The sequence below is a fragment of the Dendrobates tinctorius genome, unplaced genomic scaffold (genome assembly GCF_039654945.1).
Source record: "Dendrobates tinctorius isolate UK_male_01 unplaced genomic scaffold, ASM3965494v1 ptg000147l, whole genome shotgun sequence".
In the NCBI taxonomy this organism is placed as follows: Eukaryota; Metazoa; Chordata; class Amphibia; order Anura; family Dendrobatidae; genus Dendrobates; species Dendrobates tinctorius.
In genome coordinates, this window is record NW_027361814.1 from 12,229,947 (window position 1) to 12,254,595 (window position 24,649).

The 24,649-nt window shown below is 40.6% G+C and overlaps 1 protein-coding gene across 2 annotated transcripts in view; it reads left to right on the forward strand.

The window, feature by feature from the left end:
- The window catches only part of CPXM2 (carboxypeptidase X, M14 family member 2), a 122,189-nt gene extending 100,045 nt beyond the window's left edge, over positions 1-22,144 (forward strand). For both annotated transcript variants that reach the window (XM_073546430.1, XM_073546429.1), the window contains exons 13-15: positions 2,246-2,385; positions 8,479-8,578; positions 20,814-22,144. In XM_073546430.1, the coding sequence (XP_073402531.1) occupies positions 2,246-2,385; positions 8,479-8,578; positions 20,814-21,064 (491 nt within the window). In that variant the 3' untranslated portion in view covers positions 21,065-22,144. The remainder of the gene's footprint in view (positions 1-2,245; positions 2,386-8,478; positions 8,579-20,813) is intronic.
- Positions 22,145-24,649: the final 2,505 nt, after the last annotated feature.

Genomic DNA, 24,649 nt, shown 5'->3' on the forward strand with positions numbered 1-24,649 from the left:
TCTCTCTCTCCCTCTCCCCCTCTCCTTCTCCTTCTCCTTCCCCCGTTCTGCATTGCTCTACTTCCATCGTGACAGGCGCCATAAGTTGAACCCATACTGCGTGACTTCATGCCCCGTGACAAGCGCCAGAACTTCAGCCGCATCTCACTCTGGTGCATCCGTTCATGGCCACTTCCGGCACTCCAGCTTTTCGCCGCACACCACCGGAATGTCCCCAACGGAAGTGTGAAAGTAGCCTTATAGAGGCATTATGTCTGATCCTGTTATATTGGGAATTGAGATTTGTGTTGCACTCTGCAGCTGATACAATACCTTATTTAGCAGCATAATGTGTCCCCTGCTGCCTCATGTTTTTATATCAGTCATGTTACCTCTATGTAATGTGTAATTTTTCTTTAAATTTCAGTGGGTGGTTTATTAATCCCTATGTCCCTTCTACTTCGAAAGTTAGCAGTTCTGATAATAAGAATAAAAAGAGAATTGAGATGTTTACATTTCTCTAATATATAAGTATACTGTAGATTCAACAAAGATTATTCTACATTTTTGGCTAACTGAAAAGATGGTAACAAATTGCAAGCTTTCGAGACTACTCAGGTCTCTTCATCAGGCATAGACTAATACAAAATCTGAAGAATCACATATTTATGCACAATACAGCAGAGAAAAAATGCAATAGATAAGACAAGTGACGTGAAGAAGAGCTATCATTATAGGGGAGTGATAGACAGTTATGGCCATAACTATTAGAGCAGTTCAGAGATAAGCAGTGAAGGTTTTATTGTCCTCTGATTAGGGTCTGGTAATGTGATGCCCCCACAAGGTCTTAGGAGCAAATTCCTTCATTGATGTAAAAAGACATAAATCCATGTGACACATTCATTCCTGCCCTGAAAGTGTCAAAGGTCATCATGAGCTTGTACTCCCAAACTCTTCTCTCTCTCTGAGATGTGAAGTTACCATTCAATACAAGTAATTTCATATCCATGTTGCTGCGATCAGGCATACAACAAATGTTTTGCCACAGGTAGATTTATTCTTTTTTCTCTTATTGTGTGACTTTGAGAATTCATCCTTGTTCTAAGCTTTTGCCCTGTCTCACCCACATACAGCCCCCCAGTTGGACATTTTGTACAAATAATTAAGTACACCACATTAGATGTGATGCAGGTGAAAGTACCTGGGATCTTGTAGTCCTGATGTGAGTTGGGGATCTTTATCTTGTCCGTGGTCATTATAAATGGACAGGTTTTACATTTTATCTGGTTGCAAGGATAGGTTCCTGCAGCTGTTGGAGAGGACAGGGAGCTTCTGACAATGATGCGTCTTAGATTTGGGGGCTGCCTAAAACACAGTAGTGGGGGGTCTGGAAAAATGGATTTTAATCAGGCCTCTTTTTGTAGTAAAGGTTGTAATTTCCGTGCAGATCCCCTTAGCACCTCCAGATTTGGATTGTAGGTGACCACTAGAGGCCAACTGGGGATCTGTATGTGGGAGAACAAGGATGAATTCTCATCGCCACACAATAAAAGAAAAAAGAATAGATCTACCTGTGGCAAAACATTTGTTGTATGCCTGATCACAGCAACATGGATATGAAATTACTTTTATTGAAAGGTAACTTCACATCTCAGAGAGACAGAAAAGTTTGGGAGTACAAGCTCATGATGACCTTTGACACTTTCAGTGCAGGAATGAATGTGTCGCATGGATTTATGTCTTTTTACATCAATTAAGGAATTTGCCCCTAAGACCTTGTGGGGGCATCACAACACAGAACCAGACCCCAATCAGAGGACAATAAAACCTTCACTGCTTATCTATGAACTGCTCTAATATTTATGGCCATAACTGTCTATCACTCCTCCATAATGATAGTTCTGCTTCACATCACTTGTCTTATCTATTGCATTTTTTTCTCTGCTGTGTTGTGCATAGATATGTGATTCTTCAGATTTTGTATTAGTCAATGCCTGATGAAGAGACCTGAGTAGTCTCGAAAGCTTGCAATGTCTTACCATCTTTTCAGTTAGCCATTAAAAGGTATCAACCACTGAGGACTCTCAATCCTGAATATTTTTCTATCTACTGGCTAACACGGTACAAAGATATACATCCTTCCTGTATCTACATTTTTGGTGATTTTTTTTCCAAAATTGCCATATTTCTTCTAGTTTTCCTTTATCTTCTCTACATTGTAGGACCCTGTTTCTTATATGACTGATTCCTGTTTTCTTCTTATTAGGTATTAATGATTTCAGCTATTTACATACCAACTGCTTTGAGATCTCTATATATTTGGACTGTGACAAATACCCGCATGCAAGTGACCTGGCAGAACAGTGGGAGAATAACAGAGAATCCTTAATTGTCTTCATGGAGCAGGTTAGTGTCTCGTCCTATATAATTCCACAACATACAATATGTTGCCCTGATGAATCAACTGCTGATTTTTTTTTCTTTTTTCTCTCGTCTACTTTGCACCATATTGATGAAAATTGTGCATATTTGATGAGTTTCACACAAACGAAAAGACAATTGTTGTTTTTTAGCCTTTTTTGAGTAAAATGTCTCTTGACCCTTTCAATAGGCATCAAAATGTCATATGTTAGTTTTCAACTGCACAAAAAATTGAAAATTAGACCGGCTTTGCACTCTTTTAGGCTACCAGTGTACAACTGCGCCAAAAATGTTGACACATTTCAAAAAGTCGTAAATGATGAATTACCCGAAAACCTCTGGATAATGAAAATAACGGCTATATTTTTGACTAGAGCAAAAAAAAAAAATAAAAAAAATTAAAAGCAATCCACGAGGGCTAAAAAAAAAGCATAAAAATGCTGCAAAAGTCATGATAAATTTGGCACAAAATAACTAAAAGCCAAATTTGTAGTAAAAAAAGTAAAATTGTGACTTGATGATGACTCAAGACCATTATTTTTGAAAAAATAGAATGAAATAGAATGTCTAAAAGTAATTGTTCCTATAACGTAAAAATCCCCTAAGTATTTTTTAACCCCTTCTTGACTCGGCTATGTTTCGTTTTTTCCTCGCCTTTTTACAAGACTTTTTAATTTTTCCATCCACATAGCCGTATGAAGGCTTATTTTATGTGGGACGAGTTGAACTTTTGAATGACATCATTCATTTTATCAAGTGATACACTTATAAGCAGGAAAAAATTCCAAGTGCGATGAAATTGCAAAAAATAGTACAATTCCTCAATTATTTTTTGAGTATTTTATTTACCATTTTAACTATACAGTAAAACTGACCTGGCAATGTGGTTCTTCATGTCAGTATGTTTTTGTAGATACTAACCATGTATAGATTTTTTTTTTTTATTTGAATGGTGACATTTTTTGAAATTTAGAAAAACCCAAACCCAAATTGTCTGTAAAGCGCTGTGGAATAATTAATGGCGCTATATAAGTGAGTAAAATAAATAAATAAACTTTGCCATTTTCCAAGACTTGTAACGTTTTCAGTTTTCATGATATAGGACTTTTTTTTTGCTGACTTTTTTACTGATACTATTTTGTTCTAGATACGATGTTTTCATCGTCTCTTATTGCAATGTTGCGGTGTCCAAAAAAAGCTTAATTCTGGCGTTTTGATTTTTTTCTCGTTACACGGTTTACTGACTGGATAAGTTTATTTTATATTTTGATAGATCTGACTTTTACAAATGCAGCGATGCCAAATATGTGTATTTGTTTATTATTAGTTTTATTTTAATGGGCCAAAGGGGGGATGATTTGAACTTTTTTTTAATATTTTTCCCTATTTTTAAAAACTTTAAAAAACCCCTTTTACTGTATTTAATCGTGCTTTTATCAGACTTGAGTCTGCAATTGTTTGAGGCTTGAGCTATACATAGCAGTGCTGATGCACCGATCTCTTATGAACACCATTTAAACGCTGGCTCATAATTAATGGCATGGGGGTCTTCAGCAGGCTCTGGCTTTCATAGCAACCCAAAGTTGCCTCTTGATCACGTCACGGGCTTGCCAATGGGCACATGTTAAATACCGCTATCAGAGATTGATAGCAGCGGTTAATAAGTGAGCAGAGCATCGCTCCATCAGAGGCTGTTAGAGGAACATGATGACTGGAGAAATCAACCATCATCTGCTGAGAAAGCTGCAGGCTCAGTGTGCGAGCCCACATCAAAGTCAGGGAGCCAGCATAGAATGTACTAGTACATCATATGTTAGTAAGGGCTTAAAGCAACTCATCGAAAAGGACATCAAATTCAAAAAACATCACAGAAAAAGGCTGCTATATACACCAAACATCAAGACACAATATTAATGCAATGCGGGATGCAACAGGGTCCCTGATAAAGGTGGAGGCAGCACTGGTCCAAAATAATATTTCTATTTGAAATTTCAATATAACAATAAGTTGAAAATCTTTATATATTTCAAGCATAAGTAACCTAGTATTACACCGAGTAAAAAAATAAAATTTGTATCAGTTTGACAATATTGTATGCTATGTAACAAGAGAAGAGGGTGTGAGATACCGTTACATTGCCCTTGAACCATATTGGAACTTGCAAAAGGGGGATGACCAGGAAAACTTGTGGGATAGGTGGCGTCTCAACCAATGGGTAGAGTGTAAAAGTTACCAGAATAGGTTAAATGGAGCATCCTGTTCTATCTGAAGACACAAGGGCTAATGGGGCCGTTGCTTGTTGAGTCACATGAAAACAGGAAAACATGTATTTGGTAGACACCTTGCTACACTCATCAGGAGAACTTTAAACTAGAGCAATATGGGATGGGAAATATATGCAGCTAATTAATTCTTTTGAGAACCCTGCTATTTGAAATGGAAATAAAGAATAAAAACAACAAATTCTAAATGAAAATAGAGGAGCAAGCAAGAGAAACATCTACAAACTAAAATGTGTCTATACAAATGCACAGAGCATGGTAAAAACAAGGAGAATTGGAGCTGCTAACATAGGAAGAGAGATATGCCATCATAGGCATCACTGAAACTTCATGGGATAATATACATGATTGAAATATAAACTTTAAAGGCTCCAACTTATTTATTAGAAACAGGATTGACAAGAGAGGAGGTGTTGTATTGTATGTTAGGAAAATGTATAACTCCACAGAGATCCAAGCTTCAGAGAATGGTAGCTCTGTTTGGGTAATAATACAAGGAGAGAAGAACAGAAAGGACACTATCGTAGGTGCTTACTATGGGCCACCTGGACAGACTGAAGATATGGATGAACTCTTTTTACATTATATGTCTCTATTCTCAAAAAAAGTATGCCATAGTGACCATGAGAAATTTTAATTATCAAGATAATTTTTAGAAATCTCTCTCAGGCAATAGTAATGGGTCCAGAAAATTCTTATCTTCCCTTGCTGACATCTTTATTTTTCAAAATGTAGATGAGAGAACAAGATGATCTGCAATCTAGGACCTAATTCTTACCAACAGGGAGGATATGGTTGAGGAAGTAACGATGACTGGGAATTTAGGAGGCAGCGATCATGCTATCCTCAAATTTTGGATTACAAGAGGAGGAAGACCAGAGAGGACTCCTACTTTAAGGCTGGACTTCAGGAAGACAGATTTTTAACGAGGGTAGGAATGGTCCATTGGCTGGATATTGTAAAGGACAGAAATGTCCAAGAAGGATGGGTGATTTTGGTAAATGAAATTCTCACCACACAATCAGTAACAATCCCGAAAAGAAGGTAGAATTGGAAGCATTTAAAGAGACCAGGGTAGATGAACACAGAACTTAATCACTTGTAAAAAAGAAAAAAAGAAATGCATAATAAATAGAGTGGGGCATATCTATATGCTATTGCAGAGAATGCAGGACAAGTGTTAGAATAGCTAAAGCCAGTAATTAATTGAGGCATGCAAGGGAGACTAAAGCAATAAAATAAATGGTTTTTTTTGGGTAAGTCAAAAGCAAAAGACCAGTCAAAAAAGCTGTTGGAGTTTTACAGGATGAAAAGGGTGAAGTGGTCAAAAATGATGTTGGGAAGGCCGAACATTTACATTTCTATATCGCATCTGTGTTCTCTAAGAAAGCAAATGCAACATCAACTGATCTTAACTGTACTATTGAAGGAATACAATAATCCACACTATCTATAAAGAGAGAAATGGTGAGGGAACACTTAGATAATTTAAATGAACATAAATCTCCTGGTCCAGATGACTTACATCCTATGGTACTGAAAGAGCTAGCAGATGAAATTGCAGAACCACTAGCCAAAACAAAATCTTAAAAAAATCCTGGAGAACAGGAGAAGTCCCCAAAGATTGGAGAAGGGCAAATGTCCCTATATTCAAAAATAGAAAAGAAGATGGAGCCAGGAAATTACAGGCCAGTCAGCCTTACTTCTATACCAGGAAAGATCTTTGAACAAATTATTGAAGAGCATATATGTAAGTACTTGGATAAGAATACAATAATTAACCAGAGCCAACATAGGTTTCTAGTAAATCAGTCATGCCAGACTAATCTAATTTACTTCTATGATGGAATCATTTGACTGGGTAGATATATCTTGACTTCAGCAAAGCATTTGATAAAGTATCTCATACTAGCCTTATTAAAGAAATGACCAAGTATGGGATTGACAAGGCTACGGTTAGGTGGATTCATAATTGACTCAGTGATCATACTCAAAGAGTGGTAATAAATGGCTGCACAGCCAATTGGAAGAGTGTTTCAAGTGGGGTACCACAATGCTCTGTCCTGGCCCCAGTGTTGTTGAACATTTTTATAAATGATCTGGATAAGGGAACTGAAGGTAAACTAATCAAATTTGCAGACGATGCAAAGCTAGGCGGGATAGCTAACACTAGAGAAAACGAGAAAGGATTCAGAAGGATGTACAATAGCTTGAACAATGGGCAGCGACTAAAAGAATGGTATATAAAAGGGGGAAATTAAAGATTCTACATCTGGGTAAAAAAAATTAAAAATTACTTATACAGAATAGAAGAAATATACCTAAGCAACAGCACATGTGAAAACGACTTGGGTATACAAGTAGATCACAGACTGCACGAGTCAACAGTGTGATGCCGCAGCAAAAAGGCCAATACAGTTCTAGGATGTATTAAGAGAAGCCTAGAGTGTAGATCACGTGAAGTATTTATCCCCCTCTACTCCTCCTTGGTCAGACCTCATCTGGAATATTGTGTCCAATTCTGGGAACCACATTTTAAAAAAGACATTGAAAAACTGGAGCAAGTTCAGAGTAGAGCTACCCGGATGGTCAGCGGACTGCAAAGTATGTCCTACGAGGAACAGATAAAGGATCTGGGAATGTTTAGCTTGCAAAAAAGAAGAGACTTAATATCTGAAGGGCTGTCACAGTGTAGAGGGATCTTCCTTATTCTCATTTCTACATGGAAAACGAGAAACAATGGAATGAAACTGAAAGAGAGAACATACAGATTAGATATTAGAAAAAACTTTTTGAAAGTGAGGGTGATCAATGAGTGGAATCAGCTGCCACGAGAGGTGGTGAATTCTCCTTCAATGGAAGTCTTCATACAGAGGCTGGACAGACATCTGTCTGAGATGGTTTAGTGAATCCTGCATTGAGCAGGGGGTTGGACACGATGACCCTGGAGGTCCATTCCAACTCATTCTATGATTCTAGGTCATTTTAATGTTATTGCACCAATGAGGGTAAGTTTGCTTATATATTACACAGAAAATAGAGGTCATATTTTCATTGGTCATATGCCATAAAATTAATTCTTTGAATCTATATTGTGCAAAAAAAGTCTCAATGTTGGGAGGATTTAAGAAACCATTTTGTCCTGGTAGAAAGCAATATGCATTGACCATTTGGCTTCCTTGATGATGGGCAGGGAATTCCAGTGTAGAAGACATGAACGAGATTCTGACATGAAAGATACGTAGTTTTTTTGTTTCGAATGCTGATCGGAGCATGCATGTGTTCTTAGTGGCAATAAGCCACTGCTCCATTGGTGGCAGCTGTTGCCCTCAAGAGCAATTGAATCGGACATATGAAATCGAACTGTCTGATCTTTATCACCCTATCTGCTGTCAGTGGAGAGTTGAAAGATGGGTCGTCTGGTCATGCCGAAATTGAAGTTTACTATGAATGGCCAAGCTTTAGAATTGATGTTAACCAAGAGGTTCTTCACTAAATTACTCAGCCAGGACCGAATCTAGAGGGTCTACACAAGTTACACATGTAACTCCTAGTGGAAATGACTGGATGCTAAGAAAAGAGCAATCACCAGATATCACTTAGTCCTGCAAAAATGGTGTTCTGCAGGGGTCCCCAAAGATTTGTAAATAGGGCATAATGTCATGTATACAGGTCAAATAAAACAGACATGGGCACCTCATGACACTTCCCCGTTGAATAGATGTATGAAATGAGTCTAGTAATTGAAATACGCGTTGTAGAAAATAATAAATTCTTCTATTATTTTTTTTTTAAGGTCCACCGTGGAATTAAAGGAATTGTCAGAGATATATATGGACGTGGGATAGGAAATGCAATAATATCTGTTGAAGGCATCAATCATGATATACGTACAGGTCAGTCATTTACAGAGTTTGCAGCTTGTGACTGGGACACATTTCCTGGAGGAAAGAAATGTTATCGATAGGTCCTTTGTGTGTAGATGATGGAGCTGACTACTGATGTCTGAAATCTGCTAGTCATCAATAAGATATGTGCTCAGCCCTGTCTGGTAGTGGCCACAGTAAGGCCAAAAGAGGACATTGTTTGTGTGATGGCCAAAAGACTGATTTTAAGTAAATCTCAAAGTCTTCCAGTCGGTTGGTAATAGAGATGAACTGATCAATTTATGGAACTCCAGTCAAGGTCAGTTTTACCTGGTTGCTAGATGAGAGGTCCATGAATCTCTTATTGTTCGGCGTGGCATTTGATTTGGGCTGGTTCAACATTATTCCTTCAATGTGATGCCAGCTCTGGATAATCAAAATCTACATTGTGGACTCTGGGAGGTAAGAGATTGTTGGGCCTCTCATTTCTTCTAGTTACCTGGATCTTGGACCAGAGTTTCACAAATCGATCCCTCACATCTCTAGGTTATATATTTCCTAGTGATTTCTTACCAACATTACTAATGTGGCCCGACTCCATTGCTGGCTCATATTCTAGAGGTCAATTGGTGAGAATCCCAGAAAAATTATATGGTGCGAGGCACACCTTGGTCTCTGGTGCCATCACTTAACTTCTACTTTGGCAGGCTATTTACCTGGAGATGAGGCTAGCGGTCCTAACATTTATCTGGATTATTCTTAGTTACCGGCTCTGTGCATAGAAAGTTTAACACTTGCTGCAATGCCAACCTTGGCCCCCATTTGTACCTACGCCATAAATTTAGAGTGGACGCACACCTACTATATGTTTTTTTCTGAGAGCTCTCTCCTCCAGTCCGGCTTCCTTATCCGTGCCCCTTGCAATAGCTGAACATCCCAGTTTCCAAGCTACACCTATTAATATTTGCTAGGATACACAACTGTATCCCTGTTATGCCTGTGTTGGCACGTGAAAGCATTTCTTACAGCTTATTACCCTTCCGACCTTCAGAACTCCCGGGACCTGGAGTTACAACTTCTCTGGAAATATCTCACATTTTAATGACTTTGCCTTATGGAAAGCTATATTCATCCTCTCTCCCCCCGCCTGTACCCCACCTCTGGCACAGACGGCTTCCTTTATAACACACTTGAAGACCCTTTTGTTGAATAATAAGACTGACATATCAATGCTGTAATACATTCCTTTCTGTGATTGATGTCCGTAAAAAGCTTTTTAATATCAAGGAATGAAGAAGATGAAAGGATAAAAAGGCACGTGAGATGTCTACATACCGGAAAAACCACGAGCGCTCCTTACGATATTTTTTTTATAAAGTAACTCCACATTATTGTGATCACCTGTTCTGCACATGCAGGAAATATACAGATATCAATTATTGATAAAATAATATAATTGATCATATGATAGAAAATAGTATGTGACTAGAAGAAAAAATAATAGCAATGAAAATAAAAACCAAAGCCGGCGTTACTTTGCAAATCACTTAATATTGAAAAAAGATATAAAATAAAAAATAAAAGGTCACAAAGCCTCCTTTATGAAGTTGTAGAAATGTATTAGTTGTAGTGTGGACAGAAATGTTGGGTAGATCTTGTAGATTTGGGATTTTTTTCTTCCCTTTGTTGCTTCTTAAACTTTATCTTTCTCCCCCAGATCAGGAGGCAGAGGCTTAAGGTACTGTCACACTTAGCGATGCACCAGCGATCCCGACCAGCGATAGGATGCGGTCAGGATCGCTGGTACATCGCTAAGTGGTCGCTAGTGAGCTGCCACACAGGCAGATCTCACCAGCGACATCACAGGGGTCGGGGGTCATTACTTACCTGTCAGACGAGGCGATCCTGACGTCCTCCCGCCCGCGTCCACGCGTCGCTTGTCTCCACAGCAGGAAGCTCTGCAGGAAGCTGACGACAAGAAACAGTCCAGGACGTTCTCGCGCGATCAGCAATAACCAGCGGGGGAGCGGTCGGAGGTAAGTATCAGACACAGCGATATCGCTAGCAATATCGCTATAACGTCACAAAAACCAGTGACGTTATAGCGATATTGCTACCGATATCGCTTAGTGTGACAGGCCCTTTAGAAAGTGCCCTGTCACGCCCAGAGCACTTAATGCCAAATTTGCATATGAATGGAAATGCTAATTACTCAGGAATACAGCATCACATAGAAGATTGATTGATTTTATATTTTTGCAGTGAGCGGAGTTGATACAAATTCTCTTTAACTGCTTTGTTACCCTTTTACCAGGGGGATAGCACATGTATTACCCGTAATTGTAGTTACAGTGTTTTGGCTGCAGATTGCTTACTGCCCCCCTAGAGCTAAAGAGGATCATTATTCAACAATGACTTCCATTGAAACAACTAATGGGATACAAAGCCACAGGACATTTTGCAGTAGCCTATTTAGTGTTGTGAATGTGTTTTCAATAAGGAGACTTATCTCTAGCGAGAACAAAATGATTGGGCATGTCGAAATTGTAACAGAGAGTCACCCCCCAGCCTGTACACATGGACCATACTATAATCAGGCTTACGTTAGCAGCCCTTGCCCTATATCCAGTGGGGGCATGCTTGTCTTTGTTTCACTCTGCAGGGGGCATCTCCAGTACACAAACCTGTACAGAGACTGCAGACAGGGTTTCTGGAATGTTCTTAAGGTACTGTCACACTTAGCGATGTACCAGCGATCCCGACCAGCGATTTGACGCGGTCAGGATCGCTGGTACATCGCCAAGTGGTCGCTAGTGAGCTGCCACACAGGCAGATCTCACCAGCGACATCGCAGGGGTCGGGGGTCGCTACTTACCTGTCAGACGAGGCGATCCTGACGTCCTCCCGCCCGCGTCCACGCGTCGCTCGTCAGCCCAGCAGGAAGCTGACGACGAGAAACGGTCCAGGCCGTTCTCATGCGATCAGTGATAACCAACGGGGGAGCCGGTCGGAGGTATCAGACATAGCGATATCGCTAGCGATATCGCTATAACGTCACAAAACCAGTGACATTATAGCGATATTGCTAGCGATATCGCTTAGTGTGACAGGCCCTTTAGTCCTTGGAACTATGTTTAAGGGGGTGGGTATTGGTATCAGCCCCTTTGTTGGGCAGAGGTACTAATAGTGGTAGGACAATAAGCCACATGGTCAGTTAGTTCATGCTGTGTGCTTTGAAGGACAGGGATCTGCAGCTCTGACTGGATCCTGGTATCATATATGGAGATTGGAGATCATTTTTCCACATGGAATTGTGATGTCTCACCACCCTACTGGATTTGAGGACTGAATCTAAAGACTGTTGTTGTGTGGTGACCTGCGAAGGGGTGGGATCTTATGCTGAGGCGAGATCCCAGTGACCGTGTGTATTGTTAGAAGCGGCGACGTGGGACTGTGTTGTGTCCCTCATCTGCTGGATCCATTAAATTCACCCGAGGACTATTTCTATATTTCCCTGCCGTAGGATTGCCGGGTGGTGCCCCCAGATCTGCTCTCTTTGTGTGGACTCATTGTGGACTAATTACGGACGCTGCAGAATTACTTTCATTTGTGTTGTCCCATTTCCCTGTTCCAATAAATCTTGTTGGATTGTTTATTGGCCTGGTGTCTCTTAATGCTCTGTCGCATACCGCATCACAGAAATCCAACAGCCTAACCATTTCTGCCATGAGGGGAGAGTCAGGACAACCCCAAACACATTACAGTAGTTGATTGATATTCCCACTGACATCAGCAGGTTTGATCAACATTTATCTAACATCAAATATAAGCACCTTTCCACAGTTAGTATGTGCAGGTCATTCCTGGGCTGTCTGCATTCACGGTAAAGCACCCAGCACCTATGGAGCTGAGGATTCAGTGTATATTTCCCTATGTAATTAACAGTTCAATACTTAGAGGCATACAGTAATACCAGGGCTAGCTTCAGCCACACATGCTGAGCGTATCTGCTGCCAGGATTAATTTAACCATCCCACGCTTGCTTCTGGTTTTTATTTTTTCCATAGAAAAGTAGTGAAGCATTGCCTTATTCAGAGAGCTGAAGAAGAAATCTGTCATAGAATCCACCTTTCCATTCCCTGATATGTTTGTTTTAGTGGTTTTTTTTCATATTTATTTTATAATGAGCACAATGTGTCTTGTGTCTGGGTTCGATCCTGTACTTTTTGGTTGGCTTCTCTATCCACCGAGCCCCAACAGATACACATTTTCGCTGGGCGTTTTGTTTCTGTTGTCCTTGTTTCAGTCTTTTTAGGGTGCCAGGTGTCTTCATTTACTCATTTGTCTGCCCCATCTCCTTTGGGGTGCGGCTTTGTATACTTTCCCTCTGCTGGTATTTCCTGCTGGTGATAGTCTCATTTGGATGTCCAGCCATACTGCTGTAGTTGAAGCCAGTCAGTGAAAGATCAGCTAGGGTTTATCTCTTTGCTGTTTATGTACTTTTCTTCACCTATCTTCTGTTTCTTTTTAGAAAGTAGGAAGCATATCCTCTATCAGCATGTGTGTAATCCTTTATTTTGTATTTTGTGGTTTGTTTTATCTATTTCAGCACACTTTCCCTTCTGTAGGTAATTTGCACTCTGCTCTGCCCTCTGGTTCTTTAAGAGGAATGTGAAGCGCTCGACGGCCTTTCAGGCAGCAAAGGTCTGGCTTCCATTTTCTCATCTGTGGTTAGGGCTATATCTGCTCACACAGAAACCACTAGGGACTGCGGGGTCAGGATCTCTAGCCTATACAGGAAGTGGCAGGGTCAGTTGCAGTTTTTAGTGTGTTACTTTTCTTTTTCCTGAATAAGTTGCTATACTATCATAACAAATGTATAGATGAGATTCTGTTGCTGCTTATTTGAGTCTTCCCATATCTGCGATTGGAGTAAAATGGAGAATAGCATACACTTATGTTTCATTCAGTCTGTAGTTATATGCAGCCATCAGCCTGGCAAAATGGGACCCTGCCTATGAGTCATCTATAGCGTAAGAGTACCAATTAAAACTTACCACCTTCATGTTTGTCCTGTTCTTTCTCCTGTAAAGTGGCAGTGGTTTACAGATTTGTCCTTCTTTACTTTTCCTCTTGCCATATCCTGAGATGAGTGGTATGAGAGGGTCAGTTTTGAGATTTTTTATTAGATTTTGTGATACTCTGATGGAAGATGTTTATTCTATAGGTGTCCACCCAGTGGTTGCAATGGGAATTTCAGCTTCATATTGCTCTAATGTATTGTATTTCTATTGGAAGAAAGTGGAACCTTTCACAAAACTTGTGATAAGTGTGGTCCTATCCATACATAGAATAGTGAGGACTCCTTAAAATAGATCAAACCAAGCCTAGCTTTAACCTCTCAATGATGGACACCGCACGTGTCCGTGCAGCACCTGTCTGCTATCTCTGTATGGAGCAGGCTCAGTAGCTGAGCCTACTCTTTACAGTACAGGTACTGGTTGCATTACATATTGGGCACCTGAGAGTAACTGATGCAATCAGAGCCAGCTCTGCTTGCATCTGTTTAACCTCTAGAATGCTGCTTTCAATCATGACTGAGTCAATTTAAAGGAAGCCAAGATGGCCATTATCAGTTCTGTGCAAATTGCCCACTCACACAACACGATTACATGGTGCTGTTAGTTTCCTCTGGCAGCGGGGGCTTTCTTAACGCCAACGTGTCTGTCCTGGTATTATTCCTATTAAGTCCATACTTAAGCTTCATAGCAGACCATAGTAGACTAGTAAACCAGCATGACAGCATGGTGTCTCAGTGGTTAGCACTGAAGATTTGCAGCGTTGGGTACCTGAGTTCAAATCCACCAAGAACAGCATCTGCAATGCATATGTTCTCCCCATGTTTGTGTGAGTCTCCTCCAGGTTCTCTGGTTTCCTCTCACACTCCAATGACATACTTATAGGGAATGTAGATTGTGAGCCCTAATGTGGACAGTGCCAATAATGTCTGTAAAGTGCTGTGGGATATAATTGTGCTATATAAGCAAAGCGTAATAGATCATTTTATAGTATGTTGCAATGATATAGAATTTCAGAATATTTTATAGAAGATCAAGTGATAGCAGATTCAAGTCCCCTAAGGGGACTAATAAAAAAGTGCAATACAATACTAAAAAGTATTTAGAAAAAAATATAAAGAAAACAAAAATTGAAAACATCCAACCTTTTCCTCTAAGGTTAATAGCAAAATGTAAAAAAAGTCAATAAAATTAACATATTTGGTATTAATACTAATAATGTGTAAAAATATTTACCCCAGAACATCACATATACCTAGAATAACCTCTGTAAATGGCGTAATTGTCACAGAGGATGAGGATACCATCCAAACTTTACTTAGCTATTACTCCTCCATATACAGTATTCATCTAAAAGCAGTGCCACAAATGAAGATATCGAAGAGTTCCTAAAAAGTGTCCCATTAACGCAATTAACAATTGAAGATAGAAACTCACTAGAAAAACCTCTAACCTTAGAAGAATTGGAAGAGGCACTTCAAGAGGTTCAACATGATTACTGGGATTAGACGGGATACCAGGGGAATTCTTTAAAATGTATGGCGATATGTTATTACCTAAATTGTTAAATGTTTTTGAAGAATCGGTTAAAACTGGATCTCTTCCAGAATCTATGAAAATATATGAATGAAGCTGTAATAATCCTATTGTTAAAACCTGGGAAGGACCCATGTCAGTCTGATTCCTACAGAGCAATCTCACTTCTCTCAACCAATGTTAAATTACTGGCAAAAGCATTAGCCAACAGACTGTCAAAAGTAATTACCAAAGTTATTAATGATGACCAAACTGGCTTTATGCCAAACAAATCCACATCAGTTAATTTGAGACTTCTTTTATTGGGTTTACAACAAAAGCTCTCTGAGTCTTCCAGATCTAAAGCAGTCTTTTCCCTCGACGCTGTCAAAGCGATTGACAGCATGGAGTGGAATTTCCTTTGGGTGGTCTTGAGATGCATGGGATTTGGGGATAAATCTATTTTGTATATTCAACTGTTATATGTATCCCCTAGGGCAAGACTTAGGGTAAATGGTCGTGTATCAGGGGCTTTCGCGTTGGGGAGGAGAACCAGGCAGGGATGCCCCTGTCGCCTCTTCTCTTCGTGATTGCCATAGAGCCGTTAGCTTGTTTAATACGCGCTTCTACTGAGATAACTGGCTTCCATTGTGGGTCACTGGAGATAAGGATCTCTTTATATGCAGATGACATGCTTCTATTTTTAGGAAATGTGATCTCCTCCATTTTTCCAGCAATGTATCTTATTAAAATATTTGGAACTTGGTCAGGAGTAACAATTAATTGGGATAAATCAGTCTTCATGCCCGTAGATCCCTTACCAACAGATTTGTCCCTGTAAAATACTCAGATACAGGAAGCAAATATTTTTAAATATCTTGGGGTAGTGATTACCCTAAGGCCCCAGGAATACTATTCTCTTAACCTGGCTCCCATATTGCTAAAATTCAGAACTAAAATAGACACTTGGTGTCGACTTCCAATGTTAGAAATCAGGAGAGGCAATTTGATAAAAATGATTCTCATGCTTCAACTTTTATATCTCCTACATAATACCCCAGTATGAATCCCTACAACCTTCTTTTATAAAATTCATAGCTTGTTCCAAGAACTTATATGGTAAAAGAAACAGGCCAGAATTAAACTCGAGACCCTGCAGAGAGGAAAAGATAATGGTGGTGTCATGATCCAGATCAGGTTTTGAGTCCTGTCTTTCCATGTTCCCGGTCTGGTCATTTCAGGGGTTTACTTTTCCCAGCTTCAGTCTGGTCTCAGGTTTGCTATTTAGCTCCGCTGCATCCTGCAGGCGGTGTCAGCTATAGTTCTGCCTTCGTCGTGTGTATCTGATTCTGGTATATCCTGATTTGTCCTGCTGTGATCCCTGACTTGCCCCGTGTCTGTTTATTCCCTCTGTCTGTCCTGACTTAGTGTTTCCTTGTAAGTTTGTTGACTCCCTGGTTTTGACTTGGCTTGCATTCGGACCTGGTTCTGTCTTTTGTCTATGTCTTATCGGCTTCCAACTGTTGCTGATCCCCTGGCTTGTTTATGACCACGTGTACTGCTGTGACCTCTGGTACTTCTCCTGTTTCTGACTCGGCTCATCTGACCACTCTTTCGTGACCTGGTGGCGCTTGTGCTGCTACTCAGTGTTGCTACTGTGACATCCATCTGGTGTGAGTCTGAGCTGCAAGTAAGACAGCACCCCGAGCAACCCCGAGACCCTTTACCCCTATACAGGGATCCTAGAATTACAACAGAGCCCAAGGGGTAGCTGCCTATGAGAGCAGCGGACCGGAGCAGGACGGTCGCCAGGAAGGGATAAATAAAGGGGATCGAAAGCGTAGTCAGGAGTCCAAGTCAAAACCGGGCGGCAGCAGAGGTACAAAATCGGCAGGCTGAAGCAGAGTCAAAATCCAGGCTAAGGTCAGAGTCATAAACTGGGAGAGCAGCAGAGGTACAAAATCGTCAGGCTGAAGAAAGGTCAAAAATCCAGGCCAAGGTCAGAGTCAAAAAACTGGGAGAGCAGCAGAGGTACAAAATCGGCAGGCTGTAGAAGGGTCAGAAATCCAGGCTAAGGTCAGATGTTATGAATGGGTCGCCGAGGAGGAAATAAAAAACAACACAAGCTAAGTCTCAGAAAACCAAAGAGGTTGGTAACTATGCAGACTGCAGACCCCTGATCCTAACCACGCAACTAGCAGCAGTCGTGGAGCGTTCCTACGGTGGTCCTAGACGCCTCGTCACAACCAGAGAACTAAATAAGCCTAAAGCAGGAAAAGAGGAAAACTAACTGCCCCAGAGCAGACCCCAAAGGAAAGACAGCCCCCCAACATGTATTGACGGTGAAACAAGATGAAAACACAAACAAAGGCAGGAAAATAGGCTGAGCAAATGATGGGGCCAAACTAACTAGAAAGGACAGGAAAGGAAAGATACTGTCTGCAATCTGCCAAAAACCCTACCAAAAATAATGTCCAACACAACTGATAGAAAAATTAACCCTGAAGTCACTAGACTTCTCCCACTATATCAGCACTCTGAAATATTCTGAGACAGAGCAAAAACAGGCCAATCTAATAAGGGACAAAAAAAGGCAAATTGGCAAATACAGATAAATAAGAGTGTAAACTCAGCACAGCCCAGCCGGGCTGGCTGACCACACAAAAAACTGAATTGACCAACAAGAGCAAGTGTGAACATTAGCAAAATCAAACTTAACTTGAGAAGACTGGAACAGAACTGAGTCCAAGACCGGAGAAGCAGACTGAATCACCAGCACCAGGATAGGGCGTCGGCTGTCTTATATCCAGTCGGATACTCCAGAGATCCAATCGTTATCTTCCTCACCAGGTGGCAGATCACTACCAATTAAACCAACCTCACTACCTCCTGTCACCACCAGAGGGAGAACGGAAGGAGAACTCTCAACTGGTGGAGCAGAAAATGAGGTCAAAAATAGCAAATTAAACACTAGCACACTGGAGAAACCAAGACTATATCTGGTGGCCTGCAGGACAGGCTCCAAAGTATTTGAAGGATAAGGCTATCCTTCACAGGCTCACAGTCTGATGACCTCATCTGGACCGCCTCCAGAACCAGGCCAGATGACGATGCCCCAACCCCTTCACCTCTGACAGAAGAGCGAAGCCTGCGTCCACCAGATGCCTGCGCAGGAACCCCTTCTCTGTCACCATCACCCACAGGAGAAACACGGCGATACCCAATGACAGAGGCATGCGTCAAAGGAGCGGACCCACATGATGACATAGCCCTCCTATCGCCGGCACCACCAGTCGAAGGAGTCCGGCGCCTCCCAGTGGCTGCGGCAGGAACTGCAGCCCCTGAGTCTGACGGCGATGTGAAAATCCGGCGCCTCCCATTGGCTGAGGCAGGAACACCAGCCCCCGAGTCCGACGGCGACGTGACAGCTACTCTGTGTGTGTAACCTCTCTTCCCTCACCATCACCCCCTGGTGGAGGTTGCGCTATACTGCACTGCAGTAGCATGACAGGTGGATTGGTTATCCTGAATGCCTGGATCTACTTCTTGGCCTCACAAATGCAACAGTTTCACGGTGGGGAACAGCCGAGCACTGTGGGATATTGGGTCAACTATTTAGAGAAGGAACTAAATGGAAACTGCCATTGTCAGTATTAGACATGGGTCCTCCTCGAGAGAATGTCCCAAACTGCCCCATGCTAAACCTGATATATAAAGTGTGGGATAGAGGCAAGAATATGCTGGGAATTGTAAATGCACATACTACACCTCTCTATGGTAAAATTACAACATGCCAGAGATATACAAGCTAAAAGTCTTCAACAATTGGGAAGATAGGGGTATTTTTCTTGTGTCACAACTCCTAAATGAGGGAATATTTAAAAACTTATCACAAAGTGTTTGATCAATTTTTGCAAATAATTCATGTGTATAATGCACAAATCAGAGCAAATGACATTATAATAAACACTCTGTAATTGATACAATTGCTTCTGTAATAGACACAAAGAGTTTAATTTCCCATATATACAAGCAGATTATGGCTGTGCAATTAGAAAAGTATCCTATCCCTGCCAAAGTAAAGTGGGAAAGAGATGTGGATCCCCTATCTGAGGAAGAATGGAAAGAGGTGCTGGATCTAATTCCTAAATATCCTTGTCTGAATCACAAAGACTGTCCCAAATCTTTTTTATTCATAGAGTATATAAGACCCCCAGTTTCCTATTTAAAATTGGTATAATAGTGGACGACATGAGTCCAAGATGCGGGAAAACGACGCTCACTTAATGCACATGATGTGGGAGTGTGTGAACATTGGGAACTATTGGAAGGGGGTAGCTGACTGATAAAATCTGTGTTTTGAATCCATATATCATTGGAACCCAGAATCTGCATCCTTGGTCTGTTGGAGAGGGGGCTGGATTCGGATTCCCCTATAGCTATAGCTATCTCTTGAGTGCTGTTTCAAGCTAGAAAACTATTATCACTACACTGGATAGAAAAATCCCCCCCCCCAACCATAGAAGAACTAAAATGCAAACTAAATAATGTCTTATGTATAGAAAGCGGAATAAATAGTATAAGAAATGCCCTTAAAAAATTTATAAAGATATGGGAAGAAAGGTTAACTACTCCGGGGATTGCATCGGAAAGCCGTCTCAGAAATGCTATGATAGACCGATCCTTGTCATAAACCTGTAAAATCTTGTAGCTCATCTCAGATCCCTAAAGCCCCCGTCTCACATAACGAGATCGTTAGCGAGATCGCTGAAACTTCACCAATTTTGTGACGCAACAGTGACCTCGCCAGCGATCTCACTACGTGTGACACATAGCGGCGACCGGCCCCCCTGCTGGATATCACTGATCGTGCTCGAGTGTCCTAAGCCGTTATTTGATTGTTGGCGTCCCGCTGGCCAGCATGCATCGCAGTGTTTGACGCCGACGAGTGATATAGTTGGCGACGCATCGTTGCTGCGTCGTTGAGTAGATCTGCCTGTTTGGCAGCTTACTAGCGATCATGTAGCGACGCACCAGCGATCCTGACCAGGTCATATCGTTGTCAGGATCTCTGGTGCGTCGCTTAGTGTAACGGGACCCTAACTCACATGCCCAAAGTGTTAGATTTTGGTTCTGGGAAACAAAGGGGTCCTAGATAACTATATGTAAATGCTGTGATTCTCTATATTTTGGCGCAGTACACGAGCAGTCAGATGGTCGTCATTTATATATGCATTCATGTATGTAAACAGTAGTAAGCAAACAATAACACCTACGATGAATGTTAATGTGAACCATTTTGGATTTGGTTTGTAATGACGTATATGTTTTTATTTGTGTTTTTTTTTCCATTTAGTTTTGATTGTTTTTAAAAACAAAATGAAAATGTGAATATATCTTGATATTTTTCATAATAAAAATGATCTGATTGAAAAAAAATATTTACCCCAAAACGAAAATGTAGAAACTGAAACGCCAGAATTAGCATTTTTCGGTTGCTGCACTTTCCCAAAAATATGCAAAGTACAGTTTTAAAGCTGTTGTTATTTTTATAACTTCGATGATCACATTTTATATCACATTTGTGTAGGAATTCAGAAAATGAGTCTTTAGGATGCTTTTTCGCTCTGCCACTAAAGATTACTCTTCTTTTTATTTTCTTTGGAATATAGCAAGTGATGGAGATTATTGGAGACTTCTGAATCCAGGAGAATATGCGGTCACTGCTCGAGCCGAAGGCTTTACACCTTCCACCAAGAACTGTGCTGTGGGATACGAGATGGGAGCCACACGATGTGACTTCACCCTAGCCAAATCCAACCTGGCACGGATTAGGGAGATCATGGAGAAGTTTGGGAAGCAACCAGTCAGCATGTCTCTGCAACGCAGAAGAGTCCGAGTCAGAGCAAGTCGTCAGACTTAGATTTTAGTTTGGCTTGTGATGCAGAAAAAAACAAGTTGGAAGCAACATACATTGGCCACTTATTATAGAACGGCTGAATGGACTAAAGTGGTGGAAGATTTTTCTCCAGTCTTCTTGCTCTTAGATAAGATCTTCTTGAGAACATCTTCTAATTATGGCACCTTATGACAATTGCTTGCTTAAAGTCTACAGATAGGAAAATCTTCTTTCTCTTCGAGCTGTAGGACTCTCCCAAGGACCCTTAGATCTTGAGTTAGACCTTCACCAAATCTATATGGCAAGGATAACCATCAGGTAGTAAGAACTTTGGGATTAGATCTTCAGAAGTTACGTCTTTGACAGATGGTTGTGTCATAAATCACTTTTACTACAATTTAACAAAAACTTTAAGTAAGTTGTGACCCTTTATTACCAATATTTATCCCTCTGTCTATGGCTTCCTATGTGCTTCGATACACTCTCCATGCCCCAAGACACAATGCCCTCATCCAGGTACGTCTGAGGACAAGGTATATTCTCCACAAGATTGGCAAATTTTGTGTCTACCATGATGCTTTGAAGATTTTTAATCATGGGACTAGATCCTAACTTTATTCATGGGATGTTAGAATATGCCAAAAAAATGTTTTAGAGGAAGGCCATTAAAACCTAATCAAAAGCACCTTAAACCATTGACCAAATTATTTCTAAGTTCTGTAAATAGCATTCGAAGTGGTGTAAAGAGGCAAAAGTCATAGCTGAGCGGAAAATAAGAAATGCAAGAACCAGTGACTCGCCATATATCAGCGCACTCCTTGGGTCATTGTATCTGGACTCGACCACTGTGCTTCAGATGATAGAATTAGCTTTCTCTCGGCCTTTTAATTGTTTCTTTCCAGTGACTGTTCCTAATTTACATGATATTTCATCTGTTTTGTTCTCATGCTAGACAATGGTACACAAGACATTAATCTGCTAGCTGGTGGCAACGCCTGACGGCACTTCCTGATGGAAACTTTTCAGTTCTTGCGCTTTATATAAAATACATGTATAAAGTCTGATATCTTACAAATAAAGGTGATGCAACTGGGAAAACCAAAAGCATGGATCGCAAGTGTCTGTTACAGAGGTAATGAATCTGCAGTTCAGTAAATCTCTGCTTTTTTTCTTCTCCATCTGAGACCTGCATGATGTAGGGTGTAGGGGCAGAGAACACGATTGCCGTCATGTATTACTACCTGGGTTGCTTTATGTAGTTTTGACAAAATCACAGTTTTAGCTGATTAAGATCGACCAGTACTTTGATTGCCGAGCTCTGTATAAGGCTGGGTTCACATTTGCGGTTGAGTCTGCAGCGTTTCTGAGGAAGACATCTGCAGGCGTAGTTTTTTCCTATCTTTAACGTTGTGGACGCAGGTACGTGCGTTTGTATGCGTTCAACCGCGTTTGTTTACGCATACGTCGTTTCGGGTTGTGTGGCTAACGCAACATGTTGCAATGTTGGGGGTGTCAAATTGCCGCCTCCAAACGCATGTGGACACTTGAGGAAGGAATGCGTCTAAACAACGCATTACAGTCTATGGGAATGCATGCACATGCGTGCATACGCAAGAATTTACTTAAGACACACCCATTGGGTGTGGCTTGTGTACTTAAAAAATTAGCCGGGAAAATAGCACTTGCCAATCGTCCGCAACCGCAAACGCATGCAATAAAATTGAAAATCTCTCAATTTTTGAGAACAGAGAGGATTTTTAATAAGAAGTAAATTGAAAAGTTGCCTGTTGTTACAATCACTTTGCAATTTTACCTAATAAAGAATCCTATTAAAGAACATCAGAAAAATCCTTAAATGACTCGCCATCGAGATCAGAGCTCTAATTTTATGATATTAAGATCTAAAAAAAGATGCTAAGTTTCAAATGTTATAAAGGTATACAGTAGTAGAAAATTAGGTTTGTGTGAGATATTAAAAATAATAACAGCGAGAAATGTGCTAAAATATAAAAAAAAAGCAATAATTCCCTGGTGCTTAATTGCTAACACTTCGGTGGTCCTAATGGCTTAATCTAGAGCAATGATGTTCATATATCCACGTAACCACTGTAACCAGTTACTGACCTTAGTGATAATGATTTTATGTACTGCAAAAGAAGACCACTATCTATCTAAATACAAAACAAAATGGAGGAAACAAACCAAAAATAGTGGTTTTAATAGCCTCATGGTGATGACTCCAGACTCTGCTAATCTTTCTGAAGTTCTCCAGCTCTCACCAAAATTTTGCTTGGTTTTCCAGAATTTATCTTGACCTTCACTGTTCCTGGTAACTGCCATTTCTTAATTACATTTCGAATTGAGGAAAGGGCAACTTGAAAATGCTTTGCTATCTTCTTATAGCCTTTTCCTGCTTTGTGGGCCTCCACTATTTTCATTTTCAGAGTGCTAGGCAGCTGGTTAGAAGAACCCACTGCTGCTGTTTTTGGCACAAGGTTAGAGGAGGTTGGGTTTATATAAATCTGGGAAATTTGCATCACCTGGTCTTTCCTAACGATGATAGTGAATAAGCCATAACCCTAACAGGCAAATTAAGGTCTGAAACCTTGGTCACAGTTATCTGAGCACACAAATCTCCAAGAGTACCCAAACTTTTGCATCGGCCCATTTTCCTTTTTATAATTTTTAAAATCTAAAAAATGACAGCATTTTTTCAGTCTAAAATACAAAGGAAATGTGTCATCTTTAATTTTAGGCCTTTTAGAGATCGTTTCATCTTCAACTTGCTTAACTCTTCACAATAACAGTAATTTTGACCAGAGGTGCCGATACTTTTACTTGCCACTGTAGAATATTTTTGGACACTATATATAACATAACTTCTGTATGCTTCTCTACCACTGGGTCCTTGGGAATCACTGGTGAGTACAATGGTTCTACCTCGCTGGTACGCTGTAGATTTAGCACCATGTAGAAAGCAGATGCTCGAATTTCACTCAGAATTCGTTCCCCCTCCTGTGAAATAACGCTCAGCAGATGTGCTGGCGTTGGCTCACCCAGTATGGAACTAATCCGGTTTCCTTTTCTGAAGCAAGAACAGACTTTTATAATGTCTCAAGTTAACCTCTTTTTACTAGGAAAGTCCGAGAGATGGAGAAGAATAGAGAGATCTTTAGGATGCTCTGCCACATTTCTGATGCCAGAGAAAATGTGAAAGACAAGATGGGAGGTTGCAAATTCGAATCAATCAATTCATCCTATTCTTAATATGGAAGATGTATTTGTATGTATATATATTTTACTGCTTTTATTGGAATTATTGAGTTGAGTTTGACTATCAAGTCTGTAAGGGGTGTGTTGGGAGTTAAATCATGCCCTGCATCTCTTCACATCCCTTCCTGATAAAACGGGTACGTTTTACTTGTAAAGTGGTATACTGTGTGACAATGTTTTATTGTGGAGTAGGATGCTTTATAGTGTTTGTGTGAGTTAATACTTTTAACTCCCTCCTCCGCCCACCACTGCCCCCTCCGACTTCCCTAATTTCTGCCGAGGACTTTGCCGCACACTTCAAAAACAAGATTAACCAAACACGGCAAGTCTTTATTG